The 20029-nt window shown below is 37.8% G+C and overlaps 1 protein-coding gene across 1 annotated transcript in view; it reads left to right on the top strand.

The window, feature by feature from the left end:
- Positions 1–20029, top strand: part of DMD (dystrophin) — a 2107962-nt gene that overhangs the window by 1347655 nt on the left and 740278 nt on the right. Inside the window, exon 49 of the mRNA XM_029240038.1 lies at positions 10419–10520. Within this exon, the coding sequence (XP_029095871.1) occupies positions 10419–10520 (102 nt within the window). The remainder of the gene's footprint in view (positions 1–10418; positions 10521–20029) is intronic.

The following is a 20029-nucleotide window of genomic DNA, read 5'->3' as shown; positions in this document are numbered from 1 at the left end:
ATTCCTGTGCTTCACTCAAAACTAGACGAATGGTATCTGAGATTATATCATGCATTTGACATTATAGCTGAAGTCAGATTTATTAGAGACAGCATTATTCTTTTATTGTCTTTAATATCTTCAATGAGTCAGTTATGAATAGAAACATTAAGTTTAACTTATGACTAAGTTAAATAGAATTTTGGACACCATATAAAGTAAGAACAATGATTTAAAGTGCCTTTAGGATAGAGAAGTAATCTGTTAAAAAGTATTTCTGATTTGAATAGGAACAAAACAATAGGGTTACGAGATTCCATATGAGTAATCATTGGGTTGTTTCCAATTTTTCACTAACGTGAACAGTGCTGAAAGAACATTCTTTGTAGGTCTCCTCATAAACCATGTGACAATACCTAGAAGTAGAACTGCCGGCTCATCAGAATATTCATATCTTTATTATATATCGTAAATTGCTTTCCACAGCAACAGGAAATGGCACGAATGTATTACATTAATTTGCATATCGGTGGTTGAACAGTTTTTCATGTTTCTTGGCCATTCAGATTTTTCTCTCCATGAGTTGGCTCTTCACATTCTTGGCCCAATTTTCTGTTAGATTGTTTGGTTTCTCTTACAGATGATATGAGTTCTCTGTATATTCTGGATCCTAGCAGTTATATGAATCTAAAATACAGGTCCATAGTTCCTTACCCAAAACCTTATCATTGACTTTACAGGAGACCGATGAAATATGCTCACCTTGCTGGAATGGTAGAAATCATAGAAAGTTGCAAGACTATAAAAACTAAGTACGGCAGAGTAATTGAAGACCTAGGACCCAAGATGAAAGCTAACGTGTTGTGTGAACCAAAGAAGGGGCTTTAGTCCATCATGTGTTATTTTCCTTCTTTTCAGAAACCTTCATGTTTGCTTTGTTTTCTCTACATGTTTAAGGAAAAGCTGTTTAGAAGAGAAATCTCGGATGTTTTTGTTGCTGTTTTTTTTTAAATACAAGCTTAATTCAGCAACTCATTTGATTCTTTGAGTTTACAAGTTATTGAAGAATTTAGAAAGAGTTGTTTTATATAATGACTATAATTTTGGTACAACACTTAACAGTAAAAACAAAGCATCTTTCATTTTTTTGAAGTGTATGTCAGTCATGAAGTCAGAATTGAATTGCTCTTTGCTTTCAATGAAAATTTTCCTAACTGCTGTTTTATATTTTAAAAAGAAACTTCTAGTGTTTAATAATACTTACTTTTTCAAGGACTATGTCCATTTACCATATGGATGATAATTTAGGGTTGTGCCATATCAGTTAGAAATAATGCAAATACCATTAGCCAAGGTGAATGTACAAAGAAAGGAAAAGATGATGCAGAGACCTGGAAAAATTACTTTGTTATATATGTCTCTCTATTCTGAAGAATCCACTGTGTTCCTTAATCCCTTTGGGTTATTTAAAGCAATGTTTTGAGGAACAATTCAGCTGGAAGGGAAACATGCGATTATGGTTAGAGTTCATCGGAACCACATTCAAATGTGGTTTAAGAGTCACAGTGTGCATAGTAGTGCATCTGAAAAAAAACACGTAAACATCTGGCGTTGCAAACAGTGCTCCATATAAGAAAAAGGAAAAAGGAAAGAAAGGTGTTCACATGAAATCACACTATTTCATGTATACTGGAAATGTAGACCATGAGTAGATAGACATTCTTTCATTTGTTCATTCACACATTCAGTAATTCAGTGGTTCTCAATTAGTGGTGATTTATTCTCCAGGGGAATTCGTCAACGTCTGAAGATATTTTTGGTTGGCCCATCCGGGGAAGGAGGAAGTGCCACTGGCATCTTGTGAATAGTGACCAAGGGTGCTGTAAAATATCCCACAATACACTGGGCAGCTGCCTGCAACAAATAATTACCCAGACCAAAATGTCAGTAGTGCTGAGGTTGAGAAACCCTGATTTAAACTAAAATTACACATTAATCAAAACTACTTTATTCTGGTTCTAAACCCTGTGATTCATCAAATAAAATCTTGTATATTTGTACCATACTTAATATAACCTATAGTATAGTAAATAAGTATGCAGGATATGCATCAGACAGACCAGGGTTCAAATCTCACATCCACTATTTGTTAGCTTGTGCCTTAAGCGAGTTTCTTAACCTCTCGTGACTGTAGTTTTCTAATCTGAAAAATGATAATAATGTCCGCTGAACGGCTCTGCAGTGGAGATTGAATGAGATTACTTAAAATGATTAATGTTAAGTGTGTAGCAGAGTGTTTGTACTTGGTAAGTTCTCAATAAATGGTAGCAGTTAGTATTACCTTTGCATATACTAAATCATTTGATCCTGACCTACTATGAATATCCTGGTCACATACCATATTTCATTGTTTCTGAGACACCATTGATTAGAATATGCATCGTTATTTTATCTGTCACTAAGAAAAAAGTGCTGCCAAGTAGACTATGGCATACCATCATTTGTAAAATGTATCCCAATTCAGAGCAGTATGTTTGTGGAAATAAAATGTGGGTCTTAGAAATGATTCTTGTCAAGCCCGTCAGTGAGTCTTCTTATGTGCAACTGAACAAGGCTAGCATTAACCACATGCAGCTTTAAATTCACTTAGAAGGCTACAGGAACAGAAGCACAGCTTCCCAGGAAGGCGGGATCAGGCATCTCTCTTCAGTGGGCTTAGAATACACAGCAGTTTGTACAACATTCACCGAGCCATCCAAGAGCTACTCTCTTTGCAGCACCTGCACACTCTCAGATGATAGTTCAAGTAAAAAGAAAGCAGACTCACACAGTGGTGCTGGGTCAACCCTGGCCTGGAAGCTTCATGGGTCCCAGGAGCTAATGTCTTATAACACAGACAGAGTTTCCAAGATCCTTGAAAGGTACATGCTCAATTACAAGAGTTACTGCGCTCAGGGGATCCCCAAAACTATCACTTTCCCTTACACATTTGTAGTTCAAATGTAGAACTCCTAAGCCAGGTGTAATTTACCAGTCTTTTTTTTTTTTTTTTTTTTTTTTTTTTTTTTTTGCAGAAGCAATGCTGCCTACTAACACATTTGACCTTCCAATTTTATCAGGTTTCCAGGGAAAATACAGCTAGAAAGTTCTTTGAAGGTCAAAGTCTGATGCAGAGGGGAAAAAGTTGTTTTTAACCCTGTATCCACAATAATCTCTCTCACTTTCATCCATTTTATAATTAAAGATACTGAAATTAGAGAATTTAAGTAACTTGCCCCAGCTCAGGATTTAATAAGCCTAGAACTCACATGTTCTCATCCCTAGTCTGATTACTTCCAAGAACACTGTAATACATCAAAGCAGGAGTCAGCAAACTATAGTCCAAGGGCCAAATTCAGTCCACTCTGTCTTTTTGTAAATAGTTATTGAAACACACTCATTTGTTTGCATATTGTCTATGGTTGCTTTTACATGATAGTGGCAGACTCCAGGTATGACAGGAACCGTATGACCCACAACGCCTAAAATATTTGTTGAGCCCTCTCTAAAGTATAACTATAAATTGTTTGACTATGTCTATGTGTCTATATAAGGATGTGAAAGGCAAAATGTCACTTGTGTTTTATCTTTAAAAATATAATTTTTCTGTGTACCTGAAGGTTTTTAGAGGCACAAATGCCAATCCTAACCATTTCTCTCGATCAGCCGTTGGCTAACTTTTTCTGCGAAGGGCCAAATAGCAAGGGTTTTAGAATATGTTTTAGGATTTATGGGCCATGTGGTCTTTATTGCAATTAGTCAATTCATGCCAGGGTTGGAGTTTAGATAACCAGGCTGAAGAGCCCACACTCTTCACCACTAAGGACTTAGGAACATAGTAAAACCTGGAGAGCACCAGTTTCAATGAATGAGACTGCTTCAAGCAGTGTCCTGTGCTATTAAACCAGATCAGAGATTTAGTCCTCATTTAAGAACTGTATGTATAAAGATTTTTGGAGTAAGTACATTGGGTTTCAGCAAGCAAGTACTTCCCTCCAAGCAATGTAGATTTAACAAACCCTCTTGGGAGTCTGCTCATAATTACTGTCTATTCTCTGCATTCTTTCAGTCTAATCTTAACACAGCAGCCAGAATGATGTTAAAAAATAAGTCAGATCATATCACTCCTCTGCTGAAAACCCTCCTGTGCCTCGAAATATCACTCAGAGTAACAGCCCAAGTCCTCACATAATTGCCCTGCAGGACCTACCCTCCCCGATCTCTCTGGCTTGCTTCCCTTGCTCGGTAGACTTCTCTTACCCTGGCTTCCTTATACTTGCATTGATCATGCCAGACACACACCTGCCACAGGGCCTTTGCACTTGCTGTTGCCCTTGCGTGGATTGTTCTTTCCTGAAATACCGCTTGATTCATTCCCTCAGTCCCTCCTAATGTTTTCTCAAATGTCACCTTCTCAGTGAGCCTTTTCCCCTGGAGGCACTTTCTCAAATGTCCACCTCCCATGTTCCCTTAGCTCACACATACACCTCCTATCCCCACTTGATGCTTTGTTCTATTTTGTTTTGTTTTCACTTTAGCACTTTTCATCCTTGGATGTGCCGTAATTTATATTTTATCGTCCATGGTTCCCATTAGAATGTAAACTTCACAAGAACAGAAAAATTTTGTCTTTTATTGACTGTTATATATCCAGTATCAAAATAGTATTTAGAACATAATAGGTGCTCTTATATTCAGTATATATTTACTGAATGAATTGATTAGTATGCTGGGGAGGGTTGGGTAAGATTTTGTTTGCCAAAGGCATTCTACCGCCAAAAGGACTTTGAAACCCCATCTTTGTGAATGGAGGGCTTCTACAAGTGGCTTCTGGATATCAGTCTCATTACCTGATGGTCACACCTATGTCCACTCTTTGGTTGGCCTTGAATATTCCGAGTGTGTACCTTAGTAGATTCTATCTTCTTGGCTTCGAAACACTTGCCACTTTAAAAATCAATATGGCATTATATTTTGTATATTTGGCCAGATTATTTTTGAAATCCGTAAATCTCTAAATCAGAAGAAAACCTCCCTTTGGTGGGCTGCCCTTGATTAGCTCAGAATGGAAAGAGAGGACCTGTCATTCTTTGTCAATCAGCTTGGCACGTACTTGACAGGCTGCAGTTACAGTGAAGGAGAGTCGTGTTGCTGTGGTCTAGCAAACCTAATTGTAGATAAATAAAAGAATAGTCACTCAGCATGAGGGAAAAGAGAAAGAAACTCAGCTGTACAATGTTGTGTTTTTCCATCCATCAGCCTTCATTTGTCAGAGTCTGCCTGGCAATCTAAGCCAGAGAAGTCAGGCTCTAACACAATATTGATTCCATTTCATTTTTCGTTTCTTGCCACCCTTTTTAGCAAACAGTTTGTATATGGAATGAGAGACAGTGCGGTCAATATATGTGACTAGAGCCCATTTATTTTAAAGGCTTACTTTGTTTTTTCTCCCCAGAAAGCCATATATTTGTTTGCTTGTTTCACTATAACATTGTAATTGTCAGCTCTTGCTGCAGTAACAAATGACCCCCCAAATCCCAGTGACTTGCAAGAACAAACATTGATCACTCATCCACGTGACTGCAGATCAGCGGCAGCTTTACTCTACACTATGGGTCAAGTTCAGATTTTCTCATCCTAGGCTGTGGATCTGCTCCAAATGTCTTCTCATTCCAGAACCCAGGCTGAAAGAGCAGCTTCTTTGTGATACATTATTCTCTCATGGTGGAAGGCAGGAACTAGAGGTACTAGCAAATCCTGGATTGCCTTTAAAGACCTAGCTCAGAGCTGTCATGCAGTCATGTCTGCCCACAGTCCATTGACCTAAGTGAGGCATGTGGTAAAGCCCAAAGTCAACGGGGAAGAGAGTGTATTCACCCACCCTTTTTATGTTGTGATATATATTTTTTATGTCTATATACACATATATATATACATACATATTGATATATTCTAAGGTTAGCAATAAGTAAAATGATAGAAATATAAATAAATTTAAAATAATAAAGGAAAACAAGGCAAAATGTAGCTCTCTTATATTATCCTTAGCACCAAATTTCTAGTTTAAAAAAAGTGTGCAATCAGTTTAATATTGAATTAGAAATACAGTAGTCAATGAATAAATTCTTAGAGAATGTAAGTGTACATTAATTTGCATATGAATTGTTACTTTCATCCTCAAAGGGCTTGTTCAGTCTTTTTTACCACTAACCGTTGCTTCGCTGCTCGTCAGACCAACACCACCAGCAATATTAATGCTGTCTAATAAGAAATAAGACTGACGGTGCTTAGAGAGTTACCCCATTCTGAAAACCTATCAAGGCTGGGTTTTTCTAAAGTACACTGCAGTATTCTCCTAGTATTGATGAAGGGTTATTCCTATTACCTATTTAATAAAAATTATATACTTAAAATTATGCATGAGATTTTAGTGAACTGTCAATACTATGTTGGAAAAAAAACTCTAGTTACATCATAAGGGTCTTAACTCCTGGTGCGCAATCTTATATTACAGGGGATATATTAAGAATAAGGCAGAGGGAAAAACTTAAATGGAAATGTTCTATTATTAGAAGTGAGATTTTTTTGGTTGAAATCCCATGAAGACTTTCTTGTCTGAATGTTCTTTGAAGTTGAACACTTCCTACTTACAAAAAACTGGCCACTATAATTAGCTGTGTTTCCATTTTAGGGGTGACCTCCCTCACCTTATCTTAAATCATATAAAGATGTGAGGCCATTTGTGAGATAAAAGATTTACTCAAACCAATTCTCTGACCTGGATATCAGCAGTTTGGCGATTGTAAACCCACAAAGAGACACCCTTGGAGCTTTTTAAAAGCTATGTAAGAATTTATTTTCCAGTGGGAAGAGGCAGGATTTTCTCTCATTTATACACTGGAAGGATACTATAGAATGTATTGGAGTTAAAGGAGAGGAAAAAAATTAACGTGATAGTAAGAGATGTGGCTGCCAGTTTTAGCATGTGCACACACACACACATACACACGCGCTATACTCAACAAAGGAGGGATAAAGTGGAGGTTTAGTGATACACACTTCCCGGTAATAATATCAACTCTGCCATTTGCAAGCTACATGGCCTTGGACAATTGACTTAATCTCCCTCAGTTTTAGCATCTGCAAAATTAGATAATACCCTTTCTTTTTTTTATAAATTTATTTATTTTTGGCTGTGTTGGGTCTTCATTGCTGTGCGCGGGCTTTCTCTAGTTGCGGCGAGCGGGGTCTACTCTTCGGTGCGGTGCGCAGGCTTCTCACTGCAGTGGCTTCTCTTGCTGTGGAGCACGGGCTCTAGGCGCGCGGGCTTCAGTAGTTGTGGCACGTGTGCTCTAGAGCGCAGGCTCAGTAGTTGTGGCACACGGGCTTTGTTGCTCCATCCCAGACCAGGGATGGAACCCGTGTCTCCTGCATTGGCAGGTGTATTCTTAACCACTGCGCCACCAGGGAAGTCCCAGATACTACCCTTTTTGTAGGAGTGTAAGTATGAGGAAAAAATGTATGCAACATACAGTGTTTTGACATATGGTAAAGTCTTAGCAACTCTGGTTTGTTAATATTATTATAGTGACATAATCACTCTAGCAGTCACTCTAGCAGTTGGTTGATGTTTTCAGCACAGCTAATGATTTCAGCTTTTTCTTATCTCTGCATAGTCATGTGATTTGGCTGGGCTTTTTTGTTTGTTTGCTTGCTTTTCAATTTTTCCATGTCAAGTTTTAATTGCATGGAGGGATATCAAAATGTTTAAATTTGTCTCACACATACTTCCATTTTTTTCATGGTGATGATCAGCTTGTCATAGTGTATTTTTTCTCACCAGCTTAAGAAAACTATACTCAGGGACATTTTAAGGAAATTTAATTGTATTTACTACAGTTGACCCTTCAAGCAATAAAATTCGACCCTCAATAAGTGACCTATCTTTTAACTAATACATTCACACTACAAGTAAATGTAGTGAGGTAAATTGTAGAAATGTATCTTCAAAATGTTCTTTCTAAAGTAGTTTATCAAAGGTGCATATCATTAGATCTCTAGTTCTCCAAAAAATTGCGAAGGGAAAGTACCCACAAAGAATTAAGAGCTGAACATGATTTCTCTCACCCATTGCTCTATTTCTGTTAGACCGGGTGTAAATCTTATCCAGGTACTTAAACTCTCCATTATTTCATTAAAGGACGAAGAGGTGGCAATAGTGTTGATGAAAGGACATGCTACTAGGAAACATTTCTATAAACAGAAGTGATGTGACTTTGCAGCGCTCATTCATCAGAGGGCTAAATCTAGGGCAAATTCAGTGGCCTGAAGAGGAAATATTTTACTTTCTGCAGTTGCAAAACATAGACATTTCACATGGCATGCCACCTTTTCCACAGTCCATCTAATAAGCACCACCTTAGAACTTGGAGCTCTAAGTAATATTGGGGCTGCTCTCATGTCAGCCTTGCTGCTGTTTCTGTTCATTTGCCAGTGAAACTTGCATGAAATAAAATTTGTGTGTTTATTTCCTGAGGGACACCCTTGTCACATCAAATGCAGTCTTTTAATCCTGGTTATTTGCCAGTGCCTTCTCAATAGTGGCATCGATTCTCTGTGATCTTTGGAACTCTTTATTTGCGATTGAAGACTAGGGGCAGGGAGAGAAAGGTGTTAGTGCTCGTCATTTACTGCATACCTGAAACAGTGGTAAAATTATAGACTATTTGTGCTCATTTTCTGAAGGTATAGAATTTACACTGGGTGTACTTATAATTCATTTTTAAAGGAAGAAGGAATTACCCAACCCTCACAAAGTACACTCCGATTTTGAACTTGTTACAATTTTGCAATTTGTTTTTAAAAAAATCACGTTTAGAACTTTTTATCATAAAGAGTAAATTGATACTTCCAATTCTAGGTTTGTTTCTTCCAGAATTATTGTCTCTAAAGGTGATGTGTGTGGGGGGGGCACACGCACCCATTTAACACATGGAGTTAGTCTTCATGTTATGGACCCTTTTAACCAAAGTGCCTACCTCCCATTGCTATTTATTATAAGAACTGAAGAAATAATCCTTCTCAAGAGCATGTGATGAGCACTCACACGTTACAGGACATCCTACTGCGCCATATAAGATTACGGTAATTTGGGTTCAGAGGACACCCTGCTCAGATGAGCTGAGAGAGGACAGGTACAAACACGGTGGATAGAGGAAACAGTGGCATGAAGACACGTATACACAGCAGTGCTGGGAGGCTACAGGGTAGGAGCGGGAGGAAGAGGGATATGTGTTAATCAGGAGTTGCCATCTGGGGAGGATTGCCAGGCCCTGACTGACGCCTGACATTGATTAATCGATACTCCATCTTAGTGTTTAACAAGTGTTACATCCAAAAAGTCTTCTGTAATATTTAACTTCACTTCCTTCAGCTTCAATTTATGCACGTTTCTTTTGTCCTCCCTTCAGGAGAGCAAGACAGCACGCAGTAGCAAAGCACTTTATATTCATATATCTGAAGAGGATGTTTTTTTCTTGTGTTGTGTTTTGTTTCGTTTTTTGGTCATGCTTCAGTCTTCTCCAGACTAAGGAAAAACACATTTTTAAAGATAATTTAATCGTTCCTCAAAAAGCCTATTTAATTTGACTGTTTAGTAATCAATAAGCCTTGATACTGTGCTTTAAGTGTTTACTTTTTGGAAAGAAAGTTAATAATTTTGACAATGATGTGGAAAGATTTATTTGGTTTCTATTTCAAAATAAGATTTTGGAACCAGAGTCCCGAGAAGAATCCTGTTAAAATAAGAGGTTTGTGGAGTAAAATGGACATTAGGATTACTGAGATTATTGAAGCTAACAATAGTATTTATCCATATTAATCATATTCATGGATCATACTTCTCGTTATTGCATTCTACTTTTTGGAAAAATATAAAGTGTCTCTTTCTATATAATAGTATTATGACATAACTCAAGAAGATTCGGGGTAAATTTTTTAAACTTTGGTGTGTTTCACAAAGACCTCCATTTCTTTTTTTTTTTGCGGTACGCGGGCCTCTCACCGCTGTGGCCTCTCCCGTTGCGGAGCACAGGCTCCGGACGCGCAGGCTCAGCGGCCACGGCTCATGGACCAGCCGCTCCGCGGCATGTGGGATCCTCCCGGGCCGGGGCACGAACCTGTGTCCCCTGCATCGGCAGGCGGACTCTCAACCACTGCGCCACCAGGGAAGCCCAAAGACCTCCATTTCTTTTCTCTGCACTGAAAACTACTTTGTGCCCCTATGTACTGTCCAGAAATTGATCTGCAATACATGTGGAGTCTCCAAGGGTATATTTAAATTTAGTAATTTTATTGCTAACTGTGAAGTTAATCTGCACTGTATGTGCTCTTTTCCCCAGGAAACTGAAGTAGCAGTTCAAGCTAAACAGCCGGATGTGGAAGGGATTTTGTCTAAAGGGCAGCATTTGTACAAGGAAAAACCAGCCACTCAGCCCGTGAAGGTAATGAAGCAACCTCTAGCAATATCCATTACTTCATAATGGGTTATGCTTCCCCGTTGTACATTTGCCATTGACATGGTCTATTTATTATCGATGAAATAACTTGTAAAGAAATATTGGCCATCCTGCAATAGGAGAGGCAGAGCTATCTTTTTGATCAACATATCCTATTTATGTATTGTGATCTTAAGGCTATTAACGAGTCATTGCATTAAAGGAGTCATTTCTGTCCTGGTGCACTGCCATCAATACAAAGAGTACTCCCACCTTCAAGGTAGATTAAATTCTTTGAGGTTCTGTTGCTTCGCTTGCCAGCCTTGATGCTTTTCATATCGTTTGGCTTAATTGAAATCAAGCTACTGCATCATACTGTCTGTCTCCAACAGCTGTAAAGAATCACAATATGGTCCATGACCTTTCTTTTCTCTGTTGCTCTTTCTTATGAAAGAGGAAAATCGGCATTCGGGCTTCAGTACTTTATTGGGTCAAGAATTTTTAGTGGAATGTCGTGTAATTGCTTCTCTCTTCAATAAAAAGCTGGCCAGGGAGAAAGCTTTCTACTTCTTTCCTTTCCCCATGTGCATTTTGAAGTTTAGGACACATTTATTCACAGGGCTATTACATGAAGAGAGAAATGGGAAACCAGCTCAGTTTTCAAAAAATAGCTAATCAATGGCTTCCACTTGCTAATGAGAGTCCAGTGATAAATAGACGTTAGGTATAGGTCACCTTATTTTCTGTACCTGACCAAAATTATAATGGCTCCCATTATGATGAAGGTTCCCAAGAGCCTGTAATGGTGGCTGTTTATTGATCAGTGGTTTCTCTAGCTACTGTTGCAGGCTGAGATTTAGTGGGCCTCACCCTCATGTTTAAAACTGCTCTAAAACAGTGCAGGTCAATAACCTCATTATACAGAAGTAGTTTGTCCTTGCAAATAACACTGCCATGACTTACACTGTGTCGCTTCATTTCTAGAAGCTTGTTTGTTTTCCTTACAGTTTACAAGGGGCTTTTTCTTAGGTAAATTTAAAGTTTCAGCCTAAACGCAATGTCCAAACACCAGGTGGTGAAAGGCACAGATTTCCTCTGTAGATATCGATAGACATTTATACAGGAATACATTGTCCCCACTCCTAACATCCCCCCAAAATAATTTGCATCCAGTGCAGGCCTGGTATGATAATTTTCATAAAGTAGCAATGTGTACAGTATTTAGATTGGAGAGCTAGAAAAGGTCCTGAAAGCAAATTTCAGGGTTTCTTTTGATGCTCTAGAGAAAGCCAGTCCCCAAGCAGACAGCTTTCCCGATTAACAGAGTGACTTTCATAGCAAGCAATGCGACAGACCAATGGACCATTTTGTAGGTCTGTTCTGCCTACTCTTGTTTGATCCTCAAAGACTTTATGCAGGATTTGGCATAATTGTTACAGATTACAGACATGCATTTCAATTGGCTTTTGCTTTAGTGCCTTTATTAAAAAACAGAGGGAAAGCCTTAATTGAAAGTCAACGAGAAAATTTTTGTTTTCATTGTATGTAAACAATCCAGGCAGTTGAAGCTAATTTATCATACCCTCAACTCCTGGGCCACTGTGAGATCTAATTTCTGTTGTAGCATTAGTGACATAAGAGGGGAATTACCTTTCTGAAGTGAAAGAGAAAGCAAGGAGGTGTTAACGTCCTTCACTTTCATATCCCTTGAAACAACTGTGTAGAGTCAGCCCTCTTCTTTCTTTTCTCTTTCCCTCCTTCCCCATGTCCTCTCAAATCAGTTCATGGGGGAGAAGCACAGCTTAAGTGAAAACTCATTCCTCCTCTACCATTTACCCCTCAAGTTTGGAGAGGAATCCCCGTATCAGGTTCACAGTGGCAAAAGGGCAAGATTGATTTGGGACATCAGGAGTGTGGAGAAATAGATTCTTCACGTGCAGCTTTTGATAAGGGCCATGACCTTGGACACACTTGAAGATTAGCTGGGGCTTGTGGTAGCCTAAAACTCTAGAGGCTAAAAAACTACCTCATCGTTCAAAACCTGGAACCCAGCAATACAAGGTAGCAAGCTGTGGGGACTGTTTAAACCTCTGCATGGATCAAAACCTTCTTTTTAAAGATTAGGGATGATTTTTCTAAAGGGTAAGCCATTGCTCTGATAGTACATAAACAAAGCCTGTTTTAGACTTTGACTTCATATATCAAAATTTTAAAATTTTGCCCTTCCTAATGCCTTTCCACCTTAACTTTGAGGTTTCTCACTCCGTAATAGAAGGGAAAAGGGTACAAGTAGCCTGCAGTACATTTTCATGATAGAAGTTTGTTTTTTGTCTTGGGGAGGAGGTACATTTAGAAACTGTAACAATGATAAAGAAGATGGTGATAGTCTTTAAAAAGAAAATGAAAATCCCTCATGGTGTGTATATAAGATCCAGTATCTAAATGGATAAGTAGTATGTCCACCACTTGCAGAGATTCTAGTTAAGGACACATCAGAAAATGATTCTGTTTCTTAGAAAATTGACTGTCTATTGGCACCTCCACATTCCGCATCAGACAAGCTGTCTGCTTACCTCCTACGCTCACCTCCCAAGCTGAGTCCTGTTTGGGAGCTGGGCTCACCCCTGTTCAGTTTTTTTCCCTTTTTCTTAACTTTATCAACTTCTCTAGGATTTATTTAATTTTCAAAGATGGTAAATTTTTAGTTTCTTTTTTTGTCATCCCTAACTAAACGTCTTCCTTATTTTCTTTGAGGATTTCCTGATAAAGATCAAACATATATTATGAAACAGTTCTACTCATGACATAAATATAGCACTAGATCTCTAATGCAAAATTACTGGAAAAATCTTAGAATAATATGATTGAAGAAATAAGCATCTTTGTTTTGGTTTCTATCTCTTATCTCGCTCCCTCTCCCCCTACACACACGCACATACTTTTATTTCATTTGATTTGTACATTGTTCCTTCATCTTAACTTCAGAAGTTGTTGAAGATTGGTTGGATAAGTTCAATAAATTGTTTAACATTTTGATTAAGTTATACTTTTGGTAATAGTATTTTATGATAATACTGTTAATCATTTTAATGTGTTCCATTTTCCACAGAGTAATGAGTAGGTTCCTCAATAGCACCACATTTAGCAGTTAAAAAGCAACAAAAACAACTTCCATCAGTAGCAACAATATCGACAGCTACAAAAAAAAGCCATTTGTTATTCGATTTAAAAAAATGTTAACTCTCTTTTGAACTTAAGCATTTAGATAACATTTTCTTGTATCTGTACTTATTCTTTAACTTAATTTGGAACACTGCTCTTTATGTTAAAAATTTTTTAATGTGTGTATATATTTTGAAATACTTATATCACCTTCCATTATTAGAACTGAGAACATTAACAGAATTTAAAATGTCTTAGTAACTTGGTAAAGTGATAAGATCACACCAGCTGTTTGCTTTGCTAACTTTTTAGATTATCCAAAAAAAATCTTAACGTGAATCTAATAATATATTTTATTACTACTCTTGATTTTTTTTTTAAATATAAGAAAAAAATAAGGTATTTGGAGCTTTCTATATTTGGCCAAAGGGTTCCACCCCAACCTTTAACACAAAAATAATTACTGTAAACAAATGGTCAAGAGGCCAATTATAATCTTCCAGGCATCATTTCCCCCAATATAAGCTGCAAAATGACAGCATCATTAGTCATTTTCAATTATAGTCAGTCAAAACCGGGGGTGTTTCATTCTCCCAGCTGTTTTGTTGTTAATTAACTAGATTAAGCTGTTTTTTTTTTTTTCTCCTGAGTTTGTTCTACTGCCAACATCAACATCTTAACATTTCTAAAAACGTCTTTGGGTTTATTTATTTATTTTTTTGCCTGATAATTTAAAATATATCACTCACAACAGATGTGCATCTCAAAATTTGTATATGGTATAGCAGGTCAAGTGGTATCTTGTTGGTCAGATGTTGCCCAATTAGATATTACGGTTATAACAATATTTGGATTTTATAAATCATCTATCCGGCATATGATCTCATTTACCTGGTGCAACTATTTTTTTGGTAACGTCAGAATCAATAGCAAGATAACAGATATGAGTTTGTCCCCCCAAATGAACGGATCCATTTTGACTGACTTATTTGATAAATACAATTTCCGTGTCAATGATAATAGAAGCAGTTCAGAGAAGAATCATAGAGCGTAACAGTATTAGAGAAATTTTATAATTTATTAATATATAAGTAGGAGAATTTCATTTTTTAATGCAAATTAGCTTCACAAATGAGTAAAAAGTCTTGACTATGAGAGGTTGAATAAATGGTAATCACTTATGCTTGAATATAAGGAGAGCCCCACTTTCCCTCTGAGAAGATAAAATTTATAATAAATTTTTGAGCAACTGATAGAATCATTTAGGAATGTGGATGAGATTGTCAAATGCCTAATTATATTTAATTTCTTAATTGATTAGCACTTCCATATTTGAAATCTCACATTTTATAAAATAACACACTAATTAGGAACATTGCTTTTGCCACATTTGTATTTTATGGAAAGAGTTCATTCATAGATGTATATTCCAGGACTCTAGAGCTTACTGTCTTCCTTCTAAGTGATTTGCAGTATGGCAGTGTTTGGATCCCCGTATGGTGCTGTTAAACCTCTCTGTCCAAAGACAACTAGGACGATAACTATAATAAAAAAATTAGGATTATTTAGCTTACTGTAGCAAAGGAGAAAGCCCTCAAGAGAGACTGTGGGGCATCTCAGTTAGAGGGCATTGGCAAGAGCTGGCTGAATGATTCTAAAGAGGAATAAGGGAGGAGGAAGCCATTTTGGAGTAGATGCTTTCAAGAAATGGAGTCAATGTGGTGATCAGGTATCTAACAATTTTTATCTAGAAGGTGAAAGGATTAAAGCAGGGCAGAGCTGTCACTGTTAAAGAAGTAGCAGTGCCTCATATTCGTCATTTTTGTGCTGGCAGAGTGGCCTTCTCTCTGTCTAGTTTATTTTCTTTGACTGTTTTTTGTTTTTTTTTTTTTTTTTGCGGTACGCGGGCCTCTCACTGTTGTGGCTTTTCCCATTGCGGAGCACAGGCTCTGGACGCACAGGCTCAGCGGCCATGGCTCACAGGCCCAGCCGCTCCCCGGCATGTGGGATCTTCCCGGACCTGGGCACGAACCCACGTCCCCTGCATCGGCAGGCGGACTCTCAACCACTGCGCCACCAGGGAAGCCCTCTGTGACTGTTTTTTTTATGTTCACTTGGGGCCATCACACCTAGCTAGCTGCCAGTTACCAGAAGGACCATTTTTCACTTCCTCAGTGTTATCACTGGACTATTTATCCCTAACTTCGGTGCCCATTCCCAAAATATTAGGAGAGATAATCTTTTCATTTTTCTTAGATGTGAATTATTTACACCCCATCAGAATAACTTATTGTTTTGCTTTTTAAAATTATCTTTAAAAGACTTGTTTACAATGACCTTCACCAGTTGTGTGAGGTTATACCCTAGGAATAAATGCTACTGGTTTATCAATTTTCTTCACTTCCTTTTTTTTTTAATTAACCAATTCTGGCTGATGACTTATATAAGCATCCCAAATTCATATTTCTTGAGATTATTTCAGGCTACTGTGCAACTTTGTTGTTCAAAATAAAACAGTTGAAACCCAAAAGACATTATAAGCTAATATGAACTGACTCTTTTGTGAGGAACTATTTTGGGGAAAAGTCTCAATTTAGACCTACTCAGTAGTTCATGCTGGAACTGGACAAGCATTTTAGAATTTTGAATTTCACCCCTGGTCCTCAGTTGTATTAATTGCATTTATAGAGACAGACATGGAGACATAGATGTTTCAATTACAATATTCACATGCACGTCTGTGTATATAAAGCCACAGGTGGATTCATTTATTTATGTAGCAGATATTAATATCATGCCAAACATTTGACACAAGAGAAAAATATAAGATTTTCAAATTTTGAAATCCCAAGTTCAGGTAGTTTAGAATTATATTCCATTTTAAATTTAAAAAGGAAACCTATATTCAGAAATAATTTTTCTTGTAATTTCTGCTCTTCATAAAGAAGAAATTTCACATTCTTTGATATAATAGTCTTAACATTTAATGACTAACTCCAAGTAAATTATATACAGCGGAAAACAATGCTCGGGTGCAAATGCCCGCTATAATGAAATTAGTTTTGCCCTTTTAAAAAATGATCTCAGGGGCTTCCCTGGTGGCCTAGCGGTTGAGAATCTGCCTGCTAATGCAGGGGACACGGGTTGGAGCCCTGGTCTGGGCAGATCCCACATGCCGCGGAGCGACTAGGCCCGTGAGCCACAACTACTGAGCCTGCGCGTCTGGAGCCTGTGCTCCGCAACAAGATAGGCCCGCGCACCGCGATGAAGAGTGGCCCCCGCTTGCCACAACTAGAGAAAGCCGTCGCACGAAAACGAAGACCCAAAACAGCAAAAATAAATAAATTAATTAATTAAAAAAAAAAAGTAAAGGTCAATAGTTAAAATTTAAAAAAAAAAATGACCTCAGAGTTCCTCCTTTTTGGTAAAACAAGTTTACTATGACTGTTGAGTTTTGACCTCTTGTGATGAAAGCCTGGGATCTGCAATTTGCTTAGCTATTCAAAGTTTGAAAACTCTAGAAATCTAATCAAGAGTGGGACTTGCTAACTATTATTCCACTAATTTTATATTTAAAGATGTTGGAATTTAGACATACATTTGATTCCCTTAAATTTGGTTAAAGGTTATTAACATGATTAGCAAATTACCTTTTACAGATTTTTATGAGCACAGCTTAAAGTTTATTATGTGAAGAACGCTGCATTAGCTGCTGCAGCCAAACCTTTTTTGCTCCCCAAAGGAACTTTACAGCCTAATAGAAAAGATGAGAGAATTAAAAATCTGGGCACATGCCAGAGAACCAAAAAGCAAAACCAAACCAAACAAAAAAGAACTTCCATAATATATAAATAATCAATTTCAACTCTACACCAGGTACTTGAAGAAGTTGTAAGGGTGTTTTTGTGACCCGCTGAATCAAAATCTATAGCCATTTTATGTGATGTTGTTTGCTAATAATTATGAAAGATTGGGAAACATACACTTCTGAGCTTCTTGCATTTTTGACACTTTGCAGTATCCTCAGATGTTTGTGGTACATTGGGGGTTACTACTTAATTTTTAAAATCTCTACATCTGAAATTATATGGATACCTCATTTAACCATCTGGAAATAACAATGGGCAAGATAACATTCTAATAAATGAATAGACCATTCTAAGTTTTATGTATTAATAAAAGGGAATTGAATATATAAACATGTTATTTTCAGGATAGCCTAAACCAAATCTTCTAAGCGTTGAAATATTTTCATTTTAGCTATTTTAATGAAAACTTCATTGACTGTCTTCTGTTCTGCTTCATTAAGCGGTGCATAACAGCTAACGAACAATTTTACAGTACTTTAGAGTTCACAGAGTTCTTTTCATGTAAAATATCTCATTTAGTTTCTCCAACAAAAGTATGGGTTAGGTGGTAGTAATGAGTTAGGACTGGAATCCAGGACTTCTGATTCTAAAACACAGTGTAATTTAAATTTTTCTTAATTTGCAGGGTCATCATTATAAGCATCGATTATTGTCCTATTTCATTGTACAGTTATTGATGCCAAAAACTTGGCCTCTATGCACTGGTGCCTCCTAATTGAATCTCGGAGACAGAGTTTGGGGTGAAGTAAAAAAGATTAGCTTTATTGCTTTGCCAGGCAAAGGGGGATACAGCAGACTCATGCCCTTCAAAACTGTGTGTCCCAACCTGGGAGAATTTGGTGAGGAGTTTTATAGCAATGGTTCAAGGGCGGGGTTGCTGATAAGGATCAGGGTGTGTGCAGGGCCTGCATTCCTTTAATCTGGCCTCAGGGGGTCTACTGGTGAGCTTCTGCAGTTCTTGAGGTTATCAAACTGTGACCTTCTCTCTGGAATGAAGAATGCTTCATCAAGGAGTTAGCATCTTCCATTTGTTGGGGGTTTTAGTTCTGCCAAAGAGCTCAAAGATATTGTTATGTGTATCTTTTGAGGTGGAACCAGGATTCTGTCCCAAGGCTGCACTATTGTTTTTTGACTGCTCCTCCTTTGTCTCCGCATCCCCTCCCTTCCCTGATTAGCAACTGTTCCAACCTGCCCTTTGGAACTCAAGTGAGGTCACGAAGGCTGAATGAAGCCTATTTCTTACAAACAAGAAATGGGGGACACAGAAAGACTTGTGTCCAGGAGCCCCGCCGGATCCTGTTCAGTTTCATCATGTGGATGGAATATGAAGTTCAGTACTGATCACTGTTGCTTCAGTTGAGACCCAGATGAAGTAATTTTCTTTTAGAAGCCAGGTTGTAAGATAAATACTTTAAATATTAGAATCTAACTCAATGCAGTGAGATGCTTACACCATGAGAAGAAAGTGAAACCTAAGCCAACTGTAGAAACAGCAAATTCCCATCTCTCCTCACCCACTCACTATGGGGCCATATGCTTATTGAGCGGAAGAGTGGGCAGATCTCAGCAGTATGTAAATCAGTCTCTAATCTCCCTCTCCCTCTCCCAGCATATATAGGTGACTTCCTATAGGTAAAATGATGTATGATGAGACTTCACCATCTGCTGCACTCTTATCCCTTCAATAAGTGACCAAGACCATGACATTTTCTAGTTGTCTACTTTTACATTTATTGTCTCTTCCCTATTATCTATTGCTCTTTTGCATAGATATATATATTCATTCACTAACCTTTGATAATATTTAATTCTCAGTGTTTAGCTTGATGTCAGAATGGAGAAATATCTTCTGCATGTCATGAGTTTCAGCGATGGTTTTCCTTACTGATCAGAGGCATTTTTTGTTTGCTTTTGGATTCAAGGCTTATGTTTTAATAAATGAAAAGAGTTATATTCATTGATGTGATAGTAAATGTTTAACAGCATTCACTCTGGGAGAAGAAATTAAAAGCCCTGATTTGACATGATCTCAGACACAATAGAATAAATAACCTTAAGAGCATAGATGATAGTTAAAATAGGAAGTGATGACTCTTTAGTATTTATTCCCTTGGCAGCTTTTCTTAAGTGGGATTCCTCAAGAAAATTAAGTCCTATAGAAAATGATTTAAGGACCTATTTTCTTTTTTTTTTTTTTTAAGAAGATGTTGGGGGTAGGAGTCTATTAATTAATTTATTTATTTTTGCTGTGTTGGGTCTTCGTTTCTGTGCGAGGGCTTTCTATAGTTGTGGCAAGCGGGGGCCATTCTTCATCGCGGTGCGCGGGCCTCTCACTGTCGTGGCCTCTCTTGTTGCGGAGCACGGGCTCCAGACGCGCAGGCTCAGTAGTTGTGGCTCACGGGCCTAGTTGTTCCGCGGCATGTGGGATCCTCCCAGACCAGGGCTCGAACCCGTGTCCCCTGCATTAGCAGGCAGATTCTCAAA

Source organism: Monodon monoceros, unplaced genomic scaffold (assembly GCF_005190385.1).
Source record: "Monodon monoceros isolate NGI ecotype Baffin Bay Population unplaced genomic scaffold, NGI_Narwhal_1 Super_Scaffold_22, whole genome shotgun sequence".
Taxonomy (NCBI): Eukaryota; Metazoa; Chordata; class Mammalia; order Artiodactyla; family Monodontidae; genus Monodon; species Monodon monoceros.
The sequence above is the reverse complement of the archived record's forward strand: the minus strand, read 5'-3'. Positions and strand labels throughout refer to the sequence as shown.